Here is a 22,245-nt window from a genome sequence, read left to right as displayed (position 1 = left end):
TGTTCATGAACTTAAAATAAAATAGCATGAAAAAAGTAAGGTAAGCTGCTTGGTCATTATGACGTCACTGATAATCAGTAATTACGTCACAGAATAATAAATAAGACAACGCAATGCCTTGTATTAGCACATTCATATTCATTTTCACTCATTAAGAATAAGCAAAATAATGAAATATGATAATGAATATGAAATAATCAACCACATGACTGAATCGTACAGCTAACTTCAATTCATTCATGACCCTTCATGGAACACTGCGTTGCTCGGTGATATACCGGAAGTGACTAAAAGCAGACGAAGAAGAAGAAGATAAAAGCGAACCAAACAGCGAAACTTGACTGATGTTGCCATTGAGATGGAGTATAATATTATCGATGAGGAGGTATACAGGATTATATCGTTATAGATGAACTTGACAGCGTTATGCAGACTTGCGCAGTAAACGGCACCCAATCAGCCAACAGCTTTGAGAATTAATCCTAGAGATTTGCTTCAGATGGTCGTGTTTAGTGTGTAAATATATATACATATACATATATATCTATATATACATATATATATATATATATATTTATGTTATTTGGTGAGGTCTGAGTCGAGTTAGGAAGAGAGACAACAAAAAAGTCTAAGCAATGAAATGGATGTGTGTCTTTGGTATTTAATCAAGTCATTTGTATAGTAATACCAAACCAAGATATTATACAAATATTTCTGTTGTATCAAGTTACTGTCAGCTTGGATGTCACACTGAGTTTCGCACACGACCGATTCGCGCAAGTTTCGGCGAAGTTTTAACTTGGTGAAATATCGCTGGGAGCCTTTATATATAAGGACGTTACTACAAGCATGCGACATTTACCGTATGACGTATAATGACAGATTTTTTTCGCGGTGTGACGTTCATATTACAGTACGCAAAGTGTCGGGATAAGGTAATATGCTAATATTAGGTATTTCTGAGGATTTACCGATCAACCATCTAAAAACAAGGTACTCCTTTCTCATATATTAAACTATATACTGACACCAGAAGAAGGCTTCGAAGCTTACATCGGAAAGTGCAGCGATTTATAGTGTCTTATTTCTACATATTTTTCGTTTTATTTCGTAAAACATTTTTATCGACAAAAATGCCTTACACACTATAAGGCACAGCGAAAGTATCAAAACTGTGATACATGTTTTACCCGATTTTCTGGTGACTTTGTGGTCTTAAATTGAACCAAGTTAATTCCGGTCGAATGGTGTATCTCATTTGAAATCTATATTGTGTATGTGCAACCTGTTAAACAGTATCTTATAACAAGATCTATACCGCAAATGGCATATCTTTAACCAACGCTGCCTGAAGTATAATATAATAGTTACAATACTGCTTAGGTGTAGGCTACCTGTTTGTGGTATGTATGGTACAGAGAGCCTAACCGGACATTTAGAAAGGTAGGCTAATAAATCCCTTAGCATTGAAAAAGAGCAATATATATATCCATGCTCTAGTTATAATGTACTGTCTGTGTTAAGCGCCATAATCACTAACATTTGCAACAAAGCGTCCCCTGCACAGGACATACGCGGATTTTTGGCTGATTGGAAACAACGTTTAGATATCAGCCGTGCGTAACCATACAAACAGTGTGTAACGGAATCCAAGTCGAGACGTTTGAAGAAGAGTCGCACGACAATATTACAACCCTTTGTCATAATAATATTGATAGAATACATATACATTTACATATCTATATGTATATCTATAAAACGTGGATGTATCGTAAGCTATACAGGAAAAACTTTCATTTCACGTGTATAGTGTTATACTTAACTTAGGTTACAGAAGCCCACATCTACGGGGGCGGCTCGACTTTCATGGAAGTAATTCGATTTTTTTTTATTTTGACGTTCCAAGTTTGAGAAGCAATCCGGTCTATTCTTCACGATAAACAAAACAAAGAGGGGAAAGAGAGATTGAGAGAGTGAAAAAAGCGAAAAGCCTTTACCAAATGGGAGTTATTGCCTACATTATTTTCTGCAAGTGTTCATTTTTCTGTGTGTTACTCTCTGGATGAATATTTTCTTCAATGCTTCCTAAGCATTCATCATTTTTGAAGAAAAAAAAATTCTTCAAGTTGGAGTGATATTTGTTTTTGCACTTTGTTGCTAAGAAATATCTCCAGGATGTTGTAACGTTGCTTTGTCGATACATGGGGAAGGAGGAATTAAAATAAACAACTAATTAATTAACGGATCGGTTAATTCATGCATGGATCAAGGAACTTTGTAGCATCTTCAAACGATGTGTGTGGGCAACTTGACAAAACAACCTTGAATGCAGTGGTATATGTGCGTATATAAACATACATATATATATATATATTGATATACTGATACAAAACCAAACCAAATTACAACAAAAAGATCACCACACACGTGGTTTTCAACTTCCTCTATAATAGGCCTATCTAACCCGAAAGTTTTGAAGCGATCGGATGTTGTAGCCTGCTATAGGTAGGCCGTTATATGTACCCGCTGACGTCGATTTAATGACAGGAAGCATTTACGGTAGTCAATTGAAGTTGATAGCAGTATAAAGAGGGTGACAATAATATCATTTTGTCTTCGAGGTCGCATTTGTATTGTTCGCGTTCATAGAAAGAGCTGTCGAATTTGATAAGCGTTGCTATGTACTAAAACGTAATCTTGACGGGGAGTTGGAAGAAATCTGAAGTCCGAATCAAAAGTTAGCATCAGTTTTTGAAGTGGGTATACCTTCGTTTCGCTTTGTTGCCTTTTTTGTTTTTATCGTCGTCGGGACAAAAGCAAAAAACTGGAGGTAAACAAAGGGTGGATTGAGCTTTTTGTAGAGGACGAGATTGGTGATATAATTACGTATAGGAGAAAGAAAGAAAGAAAGAGTGTTTGACACGAAAGGGATTCTTTAATTGATTTGATTTTAGAAGTCCTAATATAAAAAGGAAATCAAAGGAAAACAATATTGTTCGCTTGAAAATAGAAGAAGAATAAACCACAAACGAAGGAAAGCGAAAAGAAGTTACAATGCAAGAAATGGCGAAGAGAAAATTTGATCGGGCGTTTTCATTGGATTCAGGGATTTTCCACGATCAGCCAACGGAAGACGACAGGGGGAGTAATTCCTCGTCCCCGACGGATGTTTACAATAACCCGTTACATAATAAATGTTTCGCCGATCAAAGAAGATTATCGAATGACTCCATGGATCAACTCTCCCCGGATGGGACCTTTCGAGGTACGAGGACGACCGCTAACGCCAGGGAGCGGGACCGTACCCATAGTGTCAACAGCGCCTTTCTGGCGTTGAGAGAAATGATCCCGACAGAACCGAAGGATCGTAAGCTATCCAAAATCGAAACTTTACGGTTAGCGACGAGTTATATCAACCATTTAGGGACTCTTTTGTTACTCGGCGACGAAGACATTGATCAGCCGTGTATGCACCGTGCCATGATGACACCTGGGAGTGAGAACAGGCCCAGGGTTATATGTACATTCTGCCTGAGTAGAGTCCGAAATAAGAGCCACGTAAGTACACAATTATCATACCTTTATTATTATTAGTATATTAATATTATTATTATTATGTTGATGATTATCATCATTTATTCATTTCTTTAGTTATGTGCTTGAGTTTGTTTATACATTTCACGAAATTTCATGAAATTATTTAAAAATGAAAACAGAAGTGCATTTCTAGTGTTTATATGCTTATATGCATTCAGTGGTTATACACGCAGTCGTATAGCCGTGTGCTATATTGTGGGTAGCAGCTACGTGTTATAGTATACAGGTGTAGCATACGTGGATGGAGAATGCCAAACAAAACATTAAATGCCAAGTTGATATAAAACATAACATAGCCTATATAACATAACGTTTTGTTGCTAAGATCATTTTAATCCAAATAATACACAGATATACCAATACTGCAGCATGTAAACAAACAAAAAAGTCAATAATCTACTCAATAAATATACAAATAAACAACAAATTCTGTAGAAAATATTTCTTATGTTTTGGCTTGAAATATTACAGGTGCGAAAACTTTTTTTATGTACATATACTGAAGGATAATGTTGCATTCTTCTTGAATTTTGTGATACCGTATATAGCTCACCACAATCATGTATGCAATGGCCAGCCATGTTTGCAAATATGTACATATCAAGGTTATTTCGATATAAGACAAATATTGACATTTATAGCACCATTCACTCTTGCCGATATTCACTCTTACCGAAGAGTGACTCCACGTATAAGAAAGCTATAAACCAGAAGATATTTTCGCTCTATTCTGAGTAAAATATGCAGGATTTGTAGTCTTAGGGAACGGTAAAATTTTGTTTCTTGAAACTTTGAGCACCAGTGGAATCTCTCATGGAATGTAGATTTCATTCCATTATCATTTAAGAGTTTTAAAAACGACTCAAGTTAGCCTATACCTCTTTCATTATAAAGATGCCATTGGAAAAAACTTGAAAAGCATGTCGTAAAATACATGACTGCGTATTAACTTTGTGTTATACTAATCTGTAGGATTTAGAAAGTAAGGAAGGGGATGTTAATTTTGCATACTGCATGCATGGTAGAACTATACTAGATATTTACAATGTACAGCTTCTCTGATAAATTTGATTAAGGATCAACATTATAAACATAAAAAAAAAACAATGATACATATTATACAAAATAACAATACAAGTTAAGTTCCGCATCACTAGACCCCCCCCCCCCCAAGGGTTTTCAAAAGTAAGCAAGCATGTGCCTGACACACAAAAGAACCCACATTTAATCAATATTCTAGTGGAAAACTGTCAGTGTTTTCTGTGAAACCCCAAATCCATAAATATATATATATATATATATATATATTTTTATTAACATGGTACTGTAAAGCTACATAAAAGATTGTCGCTAAAGTAAATATTGAAATCAAAATATCTTGTCAAATGCCTCTTTATTGAAATAACAAAACATAAATAAGTAAAGAATAATTTGCTTTCTCGTTTTCAAATCTCATGATCTTCCTGGGCTATAACCTTATGTGTATATATATCTGCCTGTTTATGTATCTGTCCGTTTTGGCTGTAGTTATCTGTCAGTTTGGTTTGATATTTATCCAAATCTGATTTCACTTATTTACCCAATACTTTCATATTTAATATAGCATAATAACATATAGCCAAAACAAACACAACACATTCTGTTCAAGCATTCAGATATGTTCATATATATATTTGATTAAACCAATGCATACAAGTGAAACCAATGACCCTGATATTTTTTTTGTTTTTACTACTATGAGTTTGAAACTTTTTTTTCCGTTTATAAAAGATGAACATGAATCAGATTTATCTCTACATGCTCTTTTGAGAAAATCATTACCTCATCATCTTTTGGAATCCTACAGAATAAGGTTAATTTTTTTCACTTACAATTACCTAATTCGGCGTTTTTATCGATAATTGATCGAACCCATATTTCGATTTGATGATTAATTGGGTGATGTGTCTATAGGTTGAGGGTTAAGCCACAAACTAAAAACAATTCTTTTTCTGTTTCCTTCAATCGAAAACAATATATAACTTAAGATACCCCAGCTTAGTAACGTGTTATAAGTTGATAATAAATATTTCGAATATATACTTAAGTTTATTTTGAGGCAGTTTTTACAAAAAAACAAAATAGATAAAGAAAAGAAAATATATTAGATGAGAACGCCATCAAGACGTTTTGTTTACCAACAAAATTAAAATGCCTTTTCTTTACTTATCTCTACATATGTTTTACACATTGTTTTCTACACTGCAGTGCTAGCAAGGAAACAGCGATTTGTACATATTAAATGAATTATAACTTACATAACACATGCATACAGATAAACCCTCGGTACGTCCAAGTCGAATAAACGCTAGAAGACCTGTCCTCAATAACTCTCGGAAAACACCGGCCGTCTCCTCAACATTCCCCCTCCCACTCCCACCCCCCTCCGGTCCAACCCACTGTTTCCAAGGAAACCAAAACTTAATGCACCAACGCTATTTGTTCAGAATTTGCTCAATTACCTCGATATTCAATTTTACAGATATAAATAAATAAATATATGTATATATATTTATATAGACACACACACACACATACAAATAAATATACGTATGTCTACATACATATAAATATATATATATATTTGTATGTAGACATACGTATATTTATTTGTATGTGTAAATGTAAGTGTTTCAACCAACTGAAGTGAATTTTGTCCGCAAACTCTAATTAAAAGTACAGTCCAGGTTAATTCTATAGTTCGTTTTATGACATCCGATTGTTTCAGCAACAAAATAGTCTCCAAGGTTATAAGCATTCGTTGAAAAGTCTATATTTAAAAGTCCATAGATATGTTTGTTAAATTATGACATATTTTGGCCTTCATCAATTTTAAAAGCTGCAGTGACTTCGCTAACTGTAGAATGCAACTACATTTTACTATGTATCATTGAAATTAAATATAGGGCAAACAATAATATAATATGTCAGAAAACATGTCATCAAATCGCATATTTTATAAACAAATTTTCTGTATTAAAACTATAGTGTTATTTATTCGTTAATTAGTAGTAATTATCATCGTTGTGTCACATTGTATCACATATTAAAGCTATATTAGAAGACTTGTTGTGAATAAAAATGGAGTTTAATTTTTATATAAGTGTCCATATTCTGACAAAATCATAGTCATATACACCTGAATCCTATTAAAATATCAATGATTTGATTGCTCCCAACTTTAAAAACACCAACCTAAACTTACGTTTTGTTTTCCTATAATGTAATTTATTGTTTTATTATTTCATTTGCAACCTTTTTGAAAGTGCATTGAATGAGAGGGTGGGCTCAGAGATCACTCTGTGGTCTAACTTAATGTTTGATGAAGTTGAGTTGTCTGATGATCGCTCGACGCGTGAAACTCTGAGTAACAACTACTATAGTATTCCACTTGTCTCAACTAAGCTCACCTATACTTCGCTCTGTCCACCGAAAATAGAGCACTCTGCGCCAAGCTGGACGCCAACAAACCAAACGTATATATATATATATATATATACTTTTGCTTTTAAAATTTCACTTTGATTAATTTAAGTAATTCTTTATTTGTAAACATACTTACGATTTGCAGGATACTATTTCTTTTGCAAGTATACTATTGTGAGTATACTTTTTGAGTATGAAAATGCTTTAAAACTTGACCAACTAGCAGCAAGTATAAGACAACTGTTATATCGTTACATGTTCGCCCCTTACCTCCCTAGAGCGTATACCAGAAATTTTCATTTCAAAGAAAGCAAAATAAAAAGCCCAAAAAACTTTAGGAACATAACCACCAGGAAGGTTGGTTATGATTTGAAATTTGATAATCAATTTTATTTTAATATTGCCGTTCGTTCTTGCCTTTTGAACAAAGAAGTTTTTTAAGTCGTACACTATAGCCATATACATATATATATATACATACATATGGGAGGGTGCATAGAACATTATTTGTCAACGTCTAGTATATGTCTAAGCATATAGTCTTGTAACACCTGTCTTTACTCGTCATTTTCTAACAAATCATAAATGTAAAGCCCTTAGATAATATATTATTATTTGTGCCAAGCAGGTGCATACATTTTTAAATGTCGTTGAAAACCAGGCAGAGATTTAGCTATGTATATATTTAGTTATTAAGACTGTGATATGGTTTTTATATAACTCAGTTCTTCATTAACTTATATTTTAGTTAAGGCTTACTTTTCCTTGACGAAGAGGCCCATATCAGGGTACCGCAACGCGCGAACATCCATAAGTGTTGATGCACGTTAAAGGCCTTCATAACGTTACATCAGCTGTTGAGGAGGTCTATATAGTGTATAGGCTATATACACGTTCAAACAGAAGTGTATATGTCTTTTCATTGACAAATGATTTGATCGGTCTTTTTATAATTAGTTACTTTCGAAAATTAAATAGATTGAAACATTTCAATCTAACATCCAAGTAAATCTATGTGTACATGTATTGTAGATTCAGCATTTGCAAAAAAAAAAAACATTTCCATTATACTAAATGAAACATTTTTTTTAAACATATAAATCAAGAAAAATATGATAAAATTGAAAGTACATGGCGGCTCACCTTGATGTTATGTTTAGACTTGACCAAGTCTTCAACCCCTGTGTATTCAGAAACATTAACCCTGTGATATATTCCAAATGGAATAAGATGCTTCTTCATAGCTTGAGGAAGTTGTTCTATACAGTTATAGCTCTATCACATATACCAAATATTATTTGTTAATCACTTAACAATGGACGTATCATCTTCATTGTCAACCGAAGCTTATCCCCTTTGCTAAGACAGATCACTATAAACATTGATATTAAAATCATCTTCAACTGTCTTCAGTGTCAGTATATTCTACTATTTTTAAAAATGAATTCCCTTAGTGCTATGGGTCAGGACAGCCCTGCACCCCTTCCCACCGCCCCCACCCCACCCCACCCACACTCCTCCAGAACCTCAATTATTTTTATTAATCGTTAACACGCACCCGAATTCATAAATTTCGCTGTGTACATATTCTACAATACTAACTAGGTCGACGTACTGTATAACCTTTATTACTGTCAGGAATAACTCATGTGGTTAAATTTCATCACATTTTTAACATTGATACAAAATATGTTTGAAGAAGGAAGTACTTGGTGATTTGAAATACATTCATATAGGTTAGAACAGGACAAGTATCGTGACCTTGCTCTACGTCCAAAAAATAATAAAATAACATAAAAAAGGAGAAATTTCACGGACAGAGGAGAAACCATTTCACTGCGTTATCGTACACACAAAGCAAAGTGCTTATACAAGTCAACGGGTTTGTCTGAAAGACAATATTCGCTAATTTAAATTTCCTTGATGACATTGTTCTAGCCCGCAAGGCAATCCTTTGGGTATAGTTGTAACTCAATATGGTCATATACAATCCTTTTGATAGCATGCCACATGGTTAACAAGTAAAAAAAAAGATCATTTCGTGTTTTAATGAAAACTGCACCGGAACCTGTTTAAGCAGGTATTTTATGTCTGTATTCTTGGAAAAATAACTGTAAAGTTAATTAATGCCACATAAAGGACCTGATACGGAGATATTCTGTTATTACCATGCACCATACTGGATAAAACTGTGCCATTTAAGCCCACCCATTCTTCCACCAATGGCTTCCCCTCTCTCTGTTCCCCAACCCCACCCGCCCCCAATATATGGAAGGGATTGATACCAATTGTTGCAAGTAACATTACTCGATATCAAATTTATGAAATTTGAGAAACTAGATTGCATTTTTTTCAAGCTAGAAAATTAAACATGCAAAGCGAAAGCATTGAATTAAAACAAATAATAAAATGTATATGTTTGTTTATTTAATATTTTAGCGAGTGCTCGTGTATTTATATAGAGTTAAATACGTATTATATAGGCTAAATAGAACAGTCCGAACCCCCCGTTTCCTTGGAGTCAGTGACCTTTCTGGTTCGGAGAACATTTTCGTATATCGTATTAAGAGTATTATCACATCCTCCCATATATGATCGTACAGCCGTCACAACTGAAGTTCGCCGTCGGTATCCCGTGGCGGAGATGTGATGACGGCCATATGTTTATGATAATAATTAAGTAGTGGAAATTACAAAGTGTTCCCCCGAGAAGGGTAATCTGTCCTGTAGCTACCGCATGTAAACAAAACCAAAAAGAAAAAAGAGTTGGTTTTATTTTTCAATGGTCTCTCTTGATAAGTCGGAAGCACTTTGTGAGGTCGACTATATATATGAACTTGCTTGAAGCATTTGAGAATTAAAGTTTTGAAGGGGGGGGGGGAGAAATTATTGGTTTTCTTACTTGTTTTAAAGATGTACCGAAAAAAAATCAGGCTTCATGCGTCCCAGGACCGTCATTAGACCAGTTTCATTGTAAAATACTAACAAAACAAAATATTTGATTCCCCAAAAATGAAAACAAGAAAAGAGCGAGCGAGCATATAGCAGTTCTGTTTGAAAAAGCAAAAATAACACTGACATTTTAAAAGGACAATTATTTATTTATTTGTTTGCCACAAAAGTACAAAGTGGAGGAAGTCTTCCATAAAGCTTAAAAGCTTAACAATGTGGAAGACTCCCTGAAGAAAGAAAAGAAAAGAAAAGAAAAGAAAAAACAAAATATATATATGTGTATGAATACATACATAGATATAAGTACAAATTAAATGTTCAATATATATATAGTAATTACATACAGGTATAATTTAGTTTTAGTCAGTAACTAGCTATTATTTCCTCACAAAACAACTTCTTAAAGGAAGTGACTGACTTTTTACTCTTTAAATCGTTCATTAGAAGATTCCATGTTTTTGTTGCACGGTTTTGTAGGCTTAAAGTTCCAATGGTGGTATTGTAGAGATTATAGTGGGCATGATTAGCATGCCTCGTGTTATGATTATGTACATCTCTGTACTGGTTAAAAAATTGTCAAAGGCAGCTGGTAGTAATCCATTCCAGGTCTTGTAGGCAAATAATGCAAGCTTAACTGTAATGAGATCGTGCAATTTTAGTAGGGTTTCTTAAATAGGGGACTGGTGTGCTCACGTGGGGCTGAGTGTGATTGAGTGTGATTGAGTGGGGCTGAGTGTGATTATAATAGACGGAGAGAGCGAGATAGTGAATTGGTAAAAGTAAAAGCAAATCATAAATAATATTAATAATTAAATATAATAAATGAAGGTTTACACTCTAAACCACAAAGGATATCAAACATTAAGGGTCCATCGTTTGTCAAAGTGGCTGGAAAAAAGGTCTACCTGTTCCTTGCTTTACTCATATACTGCGATAACTTGAACAAATTTCTATCAGAAAATTTTCTTGTTACGACGCCTTATAAATAGAAACTGGCAAGACACGGTTATAGTAATTTGTTTTATTTTTTATTTTTTTGCTTTCTCTATTTGAAATGCTAAATAACTGACATTATACCAAAGCAATGCTTTTCGCTAAAGTATCTAAACCGTTCAAATTTCAAGTTTCAGCTTGTTTATGTTCACTATGGGACTGTTTTATTGACTAAGTCTGAATAAACTTGCCATTGTTATTTCAAGGTTCTCATTCATTTATCTTAGCATTTCTCGTAAGGAAATAACGGAAGTATTAATTAGGCTTAATTATAGACTCATTGTCTCATAAGAAGGATTTCATTTCTGTGTAGACGACCAGAAAAATATCCCCCCGGTGTTCCGTTTCCATTCATTCTGCATAATATATGGGGGGGGGAAACTTCATTCTGCATAATATTGGGGGGATTTCATTCTGCATAATATTGGGGGGTGGTAGGAAATTATAAATCTTTCCCCCCCCCCCAAAAAAAAAAATTTTTCTCGAAACTTCACATTTGCATCGAAAATGCTGGAATAGTATATAGCCAATTCCACACACCCCTAATTCGTCAAATATTAAAGAGGTAAAATAATATCAAAACTTTTGTTTTGTAATGGTTGGTCTCATAAGAGGACTCAGCAAACTTTTGAAACTTCAGAAAGGGGATAAAACAAAATTGCAGTGTAAAACATATTTCGCGCGCAATGCATGGACGAATTTGTCGCGGCAACGCATTATACTTCTTAAACTAGTCAGCGTGACAAGTATATGGCACACAAGTATGGAAACGTGAAAATGCGGTCAAAATGTTAAGATATATATCTGCAACCCACCATTTAAAGCATTCATCATATTGAGCGTAATTAATACTTTTGTTTCCAAATGTTGGATTTTCTTAGTGATCAGTTTATCCTTTTGCCACTAACTGCATAATGGTCTATAAACCTGAAAGCATGACCAATATAATAAAGTCTCCTAAACCATCTTAAAACAATAGAGCAGAGATCATTTACCATTAACCATCTCTGAAAATAGAATAGTTTTGCAGAGAAGGTTATAAATTGAAACAACGTACATATAGTTATGTCGTCACGAGATAACTCTGCAAAGCAAACAGGATATAAATAATTGTCGAAACGGCTGGAAAGCCTAGTCTCAATTTCACAGTCGTGAAAAATATACCTAACATTATTAATCCTAAGTCAGGAGTATGTCAGGATTTGCTCTATTAGCTTCGATTAAAGGAACAAAAATTACAAGAAAGATGAAAAACAACTTCTCATCGGCATGAGAAACTTGTAACCTACTTTCTATCCCCCCCCCCAAACCCGAAAAGAATAATTTATGTTACTTTCCTACTCAGTGGAAATATTGAGAAATATTAACGACCTTAGAAATGGGTCAAACTAGCGTCTATTTTGATTTTTTTGCCCTATATTTTAAGTTTTAATTAATAAGCCAGACTGTAGGCGTATTGGGAGGTCATGCGGATGATATATATATATATATATATTAATATATATATATATATATATATATATATATATATATATATATATATATCATATGGACCTTTGTAAAGAATCTATTTTAAACGCCGACCCGATTACAAATACCTAGAAGCCTAAAACAAACCCATATGACACCTGAGGGGGTATCGTACGTCCCAGTGGAAGAAGGAGCGTGTGTCGTGAATGTATACTAAACGGAAGCCTTTAATTACCATAATGTTATGACGGACTAAAGGTTAATCCCTACGATTATGACTCACTTCATATATATCCCCCGGCTACTCCGTAGACTGTTTTTTAGGACTACTTAGGATACGTAGGGTTTCTCCTTGTCAATAACAAACTCTCCGCACAAAATAATAATGGAGGGTGGGGGGGGGGGTGAGATAAAACAAAAGTTTTCGACAGCCGCAGACACTAGGAGTAGGACAATCACTTACGTATGGAAGAGAGCAAATTTAATAAGTTCTGTCCGTCTCAGAGAGAAAGCGAAACATTTTTTTACGCCATCCGATGGCGGAAAATACAAATGCTAAAATAATATACAACGCATGGGCAGTCGAGTATGGCAACGAAACAATTCGTAAAGAAATATAGAAAGAGCAATGGTCAATATGACAAATATTGGACAATGATCAAATTGGGGCACCGTTTAATTCGGAAAGGGTCATTTTTCAAGTTTTACAAAGAGGGTACGGGAAGGTGCATTTTTACCCGTTTACGACTGGCTTTACCGCTGAGGAGTTTGCTACACGTTCCTTTCATTAAATTTTGAATTTGTCAATACCACAAGAATCCTAAAAGAAATCTAAATTCTCAACTTGTTTTTTTTTGTGTTTTTATTTTACAGCAATCCCGACATGGAAAGGTCAATGTACCACGTGGGCTTGTAGGACACCATCATCACCACCACGCCGCCATGATGAGATGAAAGAACCTGCAATGACGTCATTATGACGTGGACATGCAATACTGCCAATATTATTGTCTTCATTGTAAATATGGGTGTGACATGCGGAAATATGCGGGAAATACCCTTACGTCGGGTCGGTCTTCATTCGACATGGATTTTTGTTAGAAAAAAATTTGCGAGAAAAACTGAAGGTTTTTTCACCGACATGTGAATATCTAAAAGTCGATGTGGAAACAGACGAAACTGTGAACACGGATCAATCTATGGATCAATTGATCACTTTGGATATAGGTAATCCAATATGTGAATATCTACCACTCGATATGTGAATAATATGGATCCACCGATGTGAACCTGCAGCAGGCGATATGTGAACACGAATCACATTGGGTTGATATGTGAATAGGTATATCACGCAATATGTGAACATGGATAATGCCGTACGTAGACCAATAATTGGTGAATGTGTTTTATTCAATATTGTGAACATAGATCTTGTATCTATGTTTGAATATTCATGACTTGTGGTACGTAGTACAAACAGCGTGAGTACAAACGAGAACAAGTGGAGTTCCCTTATTCGTGCGAGTACAAGTTTAAGAGTACATAGTTCTTTGCTCGCGAGTACCAGTTCATAGTCTTGTACTAGTATCTATCTAGATTTCCAAAAGCCCCGCGAGTAGATGAGTATGAGTTCAAACTGTAAAAGGCGAATGAGTACGTGGTACTCGCAGGGTACCACCATGCTGGAATATGAGTACAAAGAAAGGACTCGATGCGAGTATGAAATGTAGAACAAATTCTCATATAAACGTGTCGTGTACCCACAATTAACTGCTCCATGCATACTTAACACACTAAAAACGTCGTCACATTTCAGAGGTCGTTAACACAGATAATTTTTCAACCGACATTTTCTGCCCACACATATTATTGATAGCTGGGACTTCAGCTGAAATGGAACTTGAAAATTAATCACCTAGAATTTTTGTTTTTTAATAAAAAAAGATGGAAGTTTAGCAAGGTACTTCCCAACACTCGTTTTAGTCTCGTTTTAAGTTTCGATACCAGTAACGGATTTCTAAAATGGCTTAAATCACCTCAAATGGGGGAAAAAAGTCATTTCGTTAGGTCCCTTTCTGGGGGATTTCCCTATAACGGTTAGCCGGATATATACAACACAGAATGATGCCTTAAAATGAAGGAAAAATGTTGGCACATGGGCTGAGTCTTTATTTGTTTCCAATATCCTGTTCCTATCGTTCGCTAATCTGTTGTTTTTTTTTTACGTTGCAAATTTGTTAATGATAGATAATATTCAGATAGTAAATTTGAACTTTCAACGGAGCATGTTTGAATTGGACATCCGGGGTACATTGACCACGTGGTTTTATCGCTATGCTCCAATTGGTTCGTATCCGAACCTTCAAGTCCGTTTTGTGAAATGACATGACAATAATGACAACGACTTTTAGAAATGCTAAAGAGAGAGAGAGAGGTGGAGAGAGATTGGGGGGGGGGGGGGTGAGGTTTCCCACCATATAGCGTAAAAATGCCTCCAAGCTGCAAACATTTTTCATGTCATATATGGTTGCATTTATGATTTTATTTAAATACCCCTGAAAGTTAATTATTCAGCAATGTTTGTTGCAACTTTGCCATTTTAATACTTGTCCATATATGATAACCCTGAAACAGATGGGTTATTTTTTTTTAATTTAATTTAATTTGTATTTGTGGGAGAATAATTCATGTTTATTTACATACTCAGTGTGTTTGTGTTTGTTTTTTATCTTTGTACTTTTTATTCATATTTATGGGTTACCGACTGCCATTTTTACAAAAAAAAAATACACAATTTTATAAAGTGATAATTTCTTCTTTTCTAAAATTCTAAAAATCCTTTTATTTTCCATGTTTCTTGACCTTTTTTTTTTCATTCTTGATACAGGGTACTAAATAGAATTTTTGGTTACAAAGTATATCAGTGTACATATTTTGGTATATAAATTTAATGCCTGCCATTTGCTGGGTATTACATCGTGTTCAGAAGGCAATAATTTTGAAGTAAAAAAATAGAGGAACTGTTATATGATTTTTATTTTCATTTGAAAGTAACTACATAGTCAGGAGACTCTATCGTTTTCTTCTTGTTTGTGTTATTATTATTATTAGCTTTTATACAATATATCTGGGGTTCTTTTGTACTGTAGATAAATAGCAATAAGGTAAACAGATAACGGCGTAATGATGGTCAATAAAAATTGCTGTTCTGTTGAAAAAAAAAACACTGAAATCTGTGGAACAGAAAATAAAGAGGGTGCATTTTTATAAATGTGTTTTTAGGTGATTGTGTGGCTTACCCCGTCAAATCAAAGTCACATAGCCCCACTCGCCTTATATATTTGCCCCACCCCCCCCCCGTCACTAGATTGAGCCGTCTTCCCACCGCCCTTTTTCTTAGAGGGAGGGGGAGGGCAGTAAAGTAAGCGGATATTGCTTGTGAGTAAATCAACTTCCATATTTTTTTTTACAATGAACATTCAATTGGCACATATTAATGATTATTTTAAATTTAGGGGCAAAGAGTTCAATGCATGGGTTATTCATTGCTGTAAAGCGATAAGAGACCGTTAGATTATGCGACTATGAATATCTTCGAATATTAAAATATGTTATTTTGGTTGACACATTAGTGGTGGAAAACTAACATTGGTTTTGCCAATGTGCGTATATAAAAAGGCTGTATAAAGTTACTCTAACAGTATTCTTCCTAAAATATAACGACGCTCAGAACTTGAGAACTAACCTTTCAATTTTTAACTGGAAAAGAAATCTGACGGACTATAATCAAGTGAAACAGATTAGACAAATATGTTACTGGATAAAGTTAAGAATAAAGAATAATCGATTACTGAATTAATGATTGATTCGCCTTTTTATTTCAAAGTATCATGATTATTTAAACTGTAATGATTGAAAATACCTGGAAATATATTCTTTTTTTTCGTTAATAACTATAAAAATTTACAAACATGGAAAAAAATAAAATTTTCGGATAAAAAGAAAATTGTATGTTTTTTTTTTCCCACCATGAATATTTTATAATGATGTGAAAATAAGACTACATATTCAAGTTATTATAATCTTAAAAGTCACAATAACATCAAGCTAACTTAATATATATATATATACATATATATATATATATATATATATATATATATATATATATATATATATATATATATATAAATATATATATACATATAAAATACGGTGAAAGTTTGATAGATATCACGACATACTTAAGCTGTATGATATCAATATTTCCTAATCATCATGTCAGTCTGCGTGATACAATAATCGATAAGAAAAATACCATGATATCAGAACTATTGCTAATTGGTTGTCCTCAAAATCCTCAGAAATAGGAAATATGTTACTACGTCTGACTGCATTATTTTTTTTTGTTGATATCACGTTCAATTGGCCTGCTATCTCAAACAAGCCAATTTGACTGATATGCCTATATAGCACGTACAGTCAATTTGCACGATTGCAGAAAACCAATCTATCTGCCGGACATTATCATTCATGCTACATGAGACTCAGTGATATAATGATACATCTAGCGTGAGGGATGGGGTCGATGGGGGAGGGAGGGGGGAGAGGAGGGTGTCATGATAGCTCCCTGCGCTGCCAAAAAGAGATGGGCCCCCACCACACACCCCACCCACCCAAAGCCCACGACAGAAAAAAAAGGTTTTCTGCCCTACCAGCGAGACGCGACGTCGATTACGGAAACTCTACTCTTGAATACCGCTATAAAACCTTAATAACGTAGAAAGTTCAAATGTGTCGTATTTGCTAAAATAACACAATTTTCCATGTATTTTACATATATATGTGTTGATGGCGCTGTTTATGTTTTTGCAAGCGAGAAAGAGCGATGCGTTTCTAAAGTGACGCGATCGCAAATCGCACTTGATTGATATCATCGTGTGGGACGTCATGTTGATAGTCTCCGTGGTGACCCTAGCCATCCTTACCCCCCCCCCCCCCACCCCACCCACCCCTCTCTTTTATGATAATCCGACATATATATATATATATATATTCAATACATATTCAATACATATTCAAACATATTCAACGTTTGGGCATCAATGTGATACATGTTCTCAGTTATGTCGGACTCGAAGAAGGCAAACATGAATACATGCCTGAAGCAATATATATGCTAAACTTCGTAAGTTTCGCACCGAAATATAACATTATAAAATGGATAAAACATTCTGTAAGTATATAGTTTATTGAGGTGTCCTTATACATAATTCCCAGACACAGATAATACTGTTTGTCCCGGTCAGGAGTGAACACTGGCGGACACATTAAAATACAAGTATAGATAGGCTGTGTTATGGGTATCCATATTCATTGGTGAGAGGTTGGGGATGGGGGGGGTAGGGGCAATGATGGTAAGTCCATTACAAACGAAAAGCATCATCGTTATTTATCAAAATTGTATTACGTAACTATTGACGTTAATATCTGAAGTGTAGAGGGATCCCCCAACTCGTATTAATGTTTGACACCAAATTTGTTAGTATAGGTGAGTTAGTGTATTATTGACAAAGGAAAGCCCTGGTTAATGCCGTACCCTGCACATGTCTATAGGGAGCTGCGCAGCTTCTATGTATATACTTCGATACATGTACCGTAATTGGTTTTTAACATTACGGAAGAAAGTCTTTGTTCTTTCAATAAGCGCCTCAAGAAGAACATTACAACAGCAAAGCCTCACCTGTACCCATCATCAACCATGGAGTTTTCCCAGTCTCTTATTCAAACGAAACACTTCTGCCCTGCTCCGCAATTATTACGTAATTATTGATGACGTCATTTACAGCTTATTACAACATTAAATTCATCACTTTGCTTTTAAATTTAAGTCAAACAGTTTTATTGTTAAATATTTTTTTTCTCTATTCTAGTATTTGTTTTTCGGTTAAACAGCAAGATAAAAGCCTACCATTTGCTAGAATCATTTAGATGGCGCCAGTTCGATTAACCAATTATCGAAGAAGCCTATTGGCCTTCGCCTGACCATGAGATGGCTAGCTATGACTTCCGTACATCAACAGAACACAAAGACAAAACCGTGTTGGAGATTACCCAAAAAATCGGCTTTGGCAAAATCAAAACACATAAAAAAAAAACGATATTCGAAAATGCCACTGACCAAAAGGCTCTGTAATTGTCCAGGGTAGAACAAGGCAACTATGATATTTCCTTAATCGCGATTCTAAGACCGACTTTAGGGTTATGTCGTAAAATGGAAAAATTGTTATTTCGCTCCAGGAAATGTTCTCCATGTCTTCACTGCCACACTACAAGTGCTTCAGCACTTTCCCCTGTCCACTCCTTTCATCTAGACTTTGTTTGCGTTTATTAACCTTTTTTTTTGTATGTATGTTTTTTTGTATGTTAGTCATTATTTGGACGGAGTAGACCCAATTAGGGAAACAGCTTTTGGCAAGCAGCGGTTACTAAATAATTAAAGCTGACTTCCTCTAACAAAGTTTGACTCTAATTCAGCAGTTATCAGGCAGGCAGTTTTTGACGGAGTTTAACCGAAATGTCACTTCAGAAATACTTCTAAATGTAATTGTTCTAAATCTATTAAAAGTTTTTGAAAATAATTTTTGTTTTGGAGGTTTCGACCCTTCTTATAATTACCATAGATGAAAACTGATATATCAGAGATTTTCCTGGTGAAGAGAAAATACATCCAGGGTTCAAGGAAGTATAAAACGATTGCTGAAATGTGGAGATTGATTGACCTTTATGTGACCTTTCTAGCATATTCTCAATAACGGAAAACTGTCTGAAAATGATAAACACATTTTGAACGAGCAGAGAAAAGTTTGGTTAGATGAAAACATAGATGAAGACTGCTTAATCAGAGACTTTCCCGGTGAAGGTAAAAATACATCAAGGGTGCAAGGAAGTATAAAACGATTGCTGAAATTTGGAGATTTATTGACCTTTATGTGACCTTTCTAGCATATTCTCAATAACGGAAAACTGTCTGAAAATTATAAACAAAATTTTGAACGAGCAGAGAAAAGTTTGGTTAGAGCTGGATTCGAACTAGTGACAGCGGGATTAGTCCTTAGTTTGCGGCCGATCGCTGTATAAAAAGTTATTTGCTAGGAGGGAGGTGGGGGGGGGGGGTGGGGAGGGGTTAGTAGGTACCACACTTGAGCGAATTGACACAGAAATTCGATTCTGAATGGCGGATGTAAATCACACGGGAAAAAGTTTTACATATGAAAACATAACTACAATTAGTTAATTGCAAACTTCCCAAATATTTCTAAATCCAAGTAGAATGCTAAACATAATTTTGTCACGATAGAGGAAACTTGTTCTCATTTCTGACTTCATAGCTCAACATCAGCTATAATGCGGATGTTTTCTTCGACTTGACAAAGTTGAAAATAACCAGATGAATTCTGTCAGTCTGTGTGGAGTATGTGGGTCTTTTGTGTACATGTATGTTGCGTATTTTGCCACCGGAATATTTCTTTAAGGAAAAACATATCATCATAGAAATCTTGCAAGAAAGAAAAGAAAATAATGGAACAAGAAATAAAAAAAGAAGTAAAACTTGAGAACATATATTAGACGCCGATTCGTTATACAATGTCTGATTTGTGGAAGAGCGTCCTCTATTTTCTGATTTGCGGAAGAGAGCCCTCTATTATCTGATTTTGCGGAAGAGAGCCCATGATATGAAAACCTGTATATTTACCCTGTGACAGCCGTTATGTCGTGGTTTCCGAAGTCAAAATTGAAGGACGCCGTCAATTTCAATGAGCGTTGCTTGAGCTGATGTCAAATTTGTTCGTCTTACAGTTTAAGTTAAAATACCAGAGAAATTTTTATATTTTTGAGTATATGACCCTTTAATCTATTGAGGTTATTCAATCAAAGTGACTGGACTATAAAGTCTAATAAACATAAAACTCTTGGACATTGCCTCAGATGTAACACAAAACTCAATGGGGAAACAGGAAGTTAATGGTCTTAAATGACATGTAGATTGAAATAGATAAAATATAAAAGAGCTAATTGTGTTGAATGTTATTCAGGGGTCCACTATTATTTACAGGAAAGTTAATATAACATGTTTTCTTTGAGTTATTAGAATATAGTAAAACATTGGATTACTGACATTATCATTTAGGTCTGCACCGAGAAGCCGACGTCATCCTCCTACTAAACATAAAGGAAGATTCCAGAGATTAATTATATTTTATAGGTGAATATCCTGAAAACAGGAAGAGCTATATATAGAAACATCGCTAGTACTCCATTTTTTCTTCTTTATTTTTTCTCAAACGATGACATATCAAGAATAAAATTCTGTCTAAATTCATCCTATAGACCAGGGTTTCCCTAACTTTATCCCCACACGAACCCCCTTGTGGATGTCAGAGTTGTCCACGAACCCCCAACTTTTCGAGACACGGTCTGAGTCATTATTATACTATACTACGTATAACATTGCTTCGTAAAAGATCAAGTTCATAGTGTAATATTGTTGAGTTTGTCGATAGGTACGACTTTTGTACATTACTAAATTATATGATATATCAGATTTTAGTTCAACAAAAAGTTCTCGTTTGGACTTTCAGAAACGTCTCACGAACCCCCTGGGATGGACTCACGCACCCCCTGGGGGTTCATGCACCCCAGTTAGGGAACCCCTGCTATAGACTTATATACGCTTCCTTTGTATATTTACATTACAGTGCATAGATATGTCACTACATACAATCCATTCAGTACAACAATGAAATGGTCTCATTATTTTCTATTTGCGCTTTAGATTAAGATCAGTTCTCATACCCCAGTCAAAGATGCTCATTTGATGTATAGTAGGCTAACTCAAATAACTTCAATGTGTACCTAGGGCTAAACATATAAACCCACAATAAATACCGCGCGTGGGCAATGGATAGTAAGCCGCGCATTCACCGACACTACTAAAGTAAAAGAGTTAAAAAAGAAGAAAAAAGTAAGGTTGACGGGAGTCTCAAGAATGGAAATCTCAATTCTAAACAATGTAATATGAGCCCTGGTCACGGATAAGAAATGTCCAAAGAATAATGACAAATAATACTGGTCTTTAGACTGACATTCACAACGAATTTGAACAAGCCATTGGCTAATATCATTATGATGAAGAAGAGTATACCGGAGTCAAGTAGACGGTTCTGGGACATGACAGGTTGGAAATTGCAATGACCCATACACCGTTGTTGGAAAATTTCGAACTTACTGTGAAGGAGCAATAAGTTGTGTGTAAGTGGTATACATGTAGGCCTATGTAAGCTATATGCGGCCTGGCAAAGTGGTAAATTACACATGTTTGTAATTTACCCAAAATTTTCACACACAAATTCATTATTTGCCGAGTGGGGAGGGAAGGGAGGAGGGGGGTCAGTCATGGGGAGTGGGAGATTGGGTCACAAATTTCAAGAGGGGTCAATCATTAGGGGGGGGGGGGGATTGGGCCACAGTCTTCAAGGTGACAGTGATACTTTCGACTTTGATTTGAGGGGGCAAACTACAAGTTATCTCAAAGCTTTTCGGGACAAATTCTTCTGCACAGTCTGTACTGGACCATGCCTGATATTGATCTATCACAATAGTGGGCGGGGAAGGGTGGTGGGGTACATTCGCCCTGTGTCCACCGATTTCATCGCTTTGTAGTTTGACATCTTTCTTTTGTGCATTGTTAGTGATTTTGTCCTCTTA

The 22,245-nt window shown here is 35.1% G+C and overlaps 1 protein-coding gene across 2 annotated transcripts in view; it reads left to right on the top strand.

Moving 5' to 3' along the window:
* Positions 1-676: 676 nt before the first annotated feature.
* The window catches only part of LOC139958655 (uncharacterized), a 234,684-nt gene continuing 213,115 nt past the window's right edge, over positions 677-22,245 (top strand). The window contains exons 1-2 of one of the 2 annotated variants that reach the window (XR_011789833.1): positions 677-3,558; positions 13,351-13,505. Coding sequence is in view for 1 of the 2 variants with exons in the window: in XM_071955892.1 (XP_071811993.1) it covers positions 3,055-3,558; positions 13,351-13,431 (585 nt within the window). In the remaining variant the exon portion in view is untranslated. Of the gene's footprint in view, positions 3,559-13,350; positions 15,702-22,245 lie in introns of those variants that run through there. The other variant, XM_071955892.1, reaches the window with a different exon arrangement.

This window comes from Apostichopus japonicus, chromosome 18 (assembly GCF_037975245.1).
Source record: "Apostichopus japonicus isolate 1M-3 chromosome 18, ASM3797524v1, whole genome shotgun sequence".
In the NCBI taxonomy this organism is placed as follows: domain Eukaryota; kingdom Metazoa; phylum Echinodermata; class Holothuroidea; order Aspidochirotida; family Stichopodidae; genus Apostichopus; species Apostichopus japonicus.
This window is presented reverse-complemented; position numbering and strand designations above follow the sequence as displayed.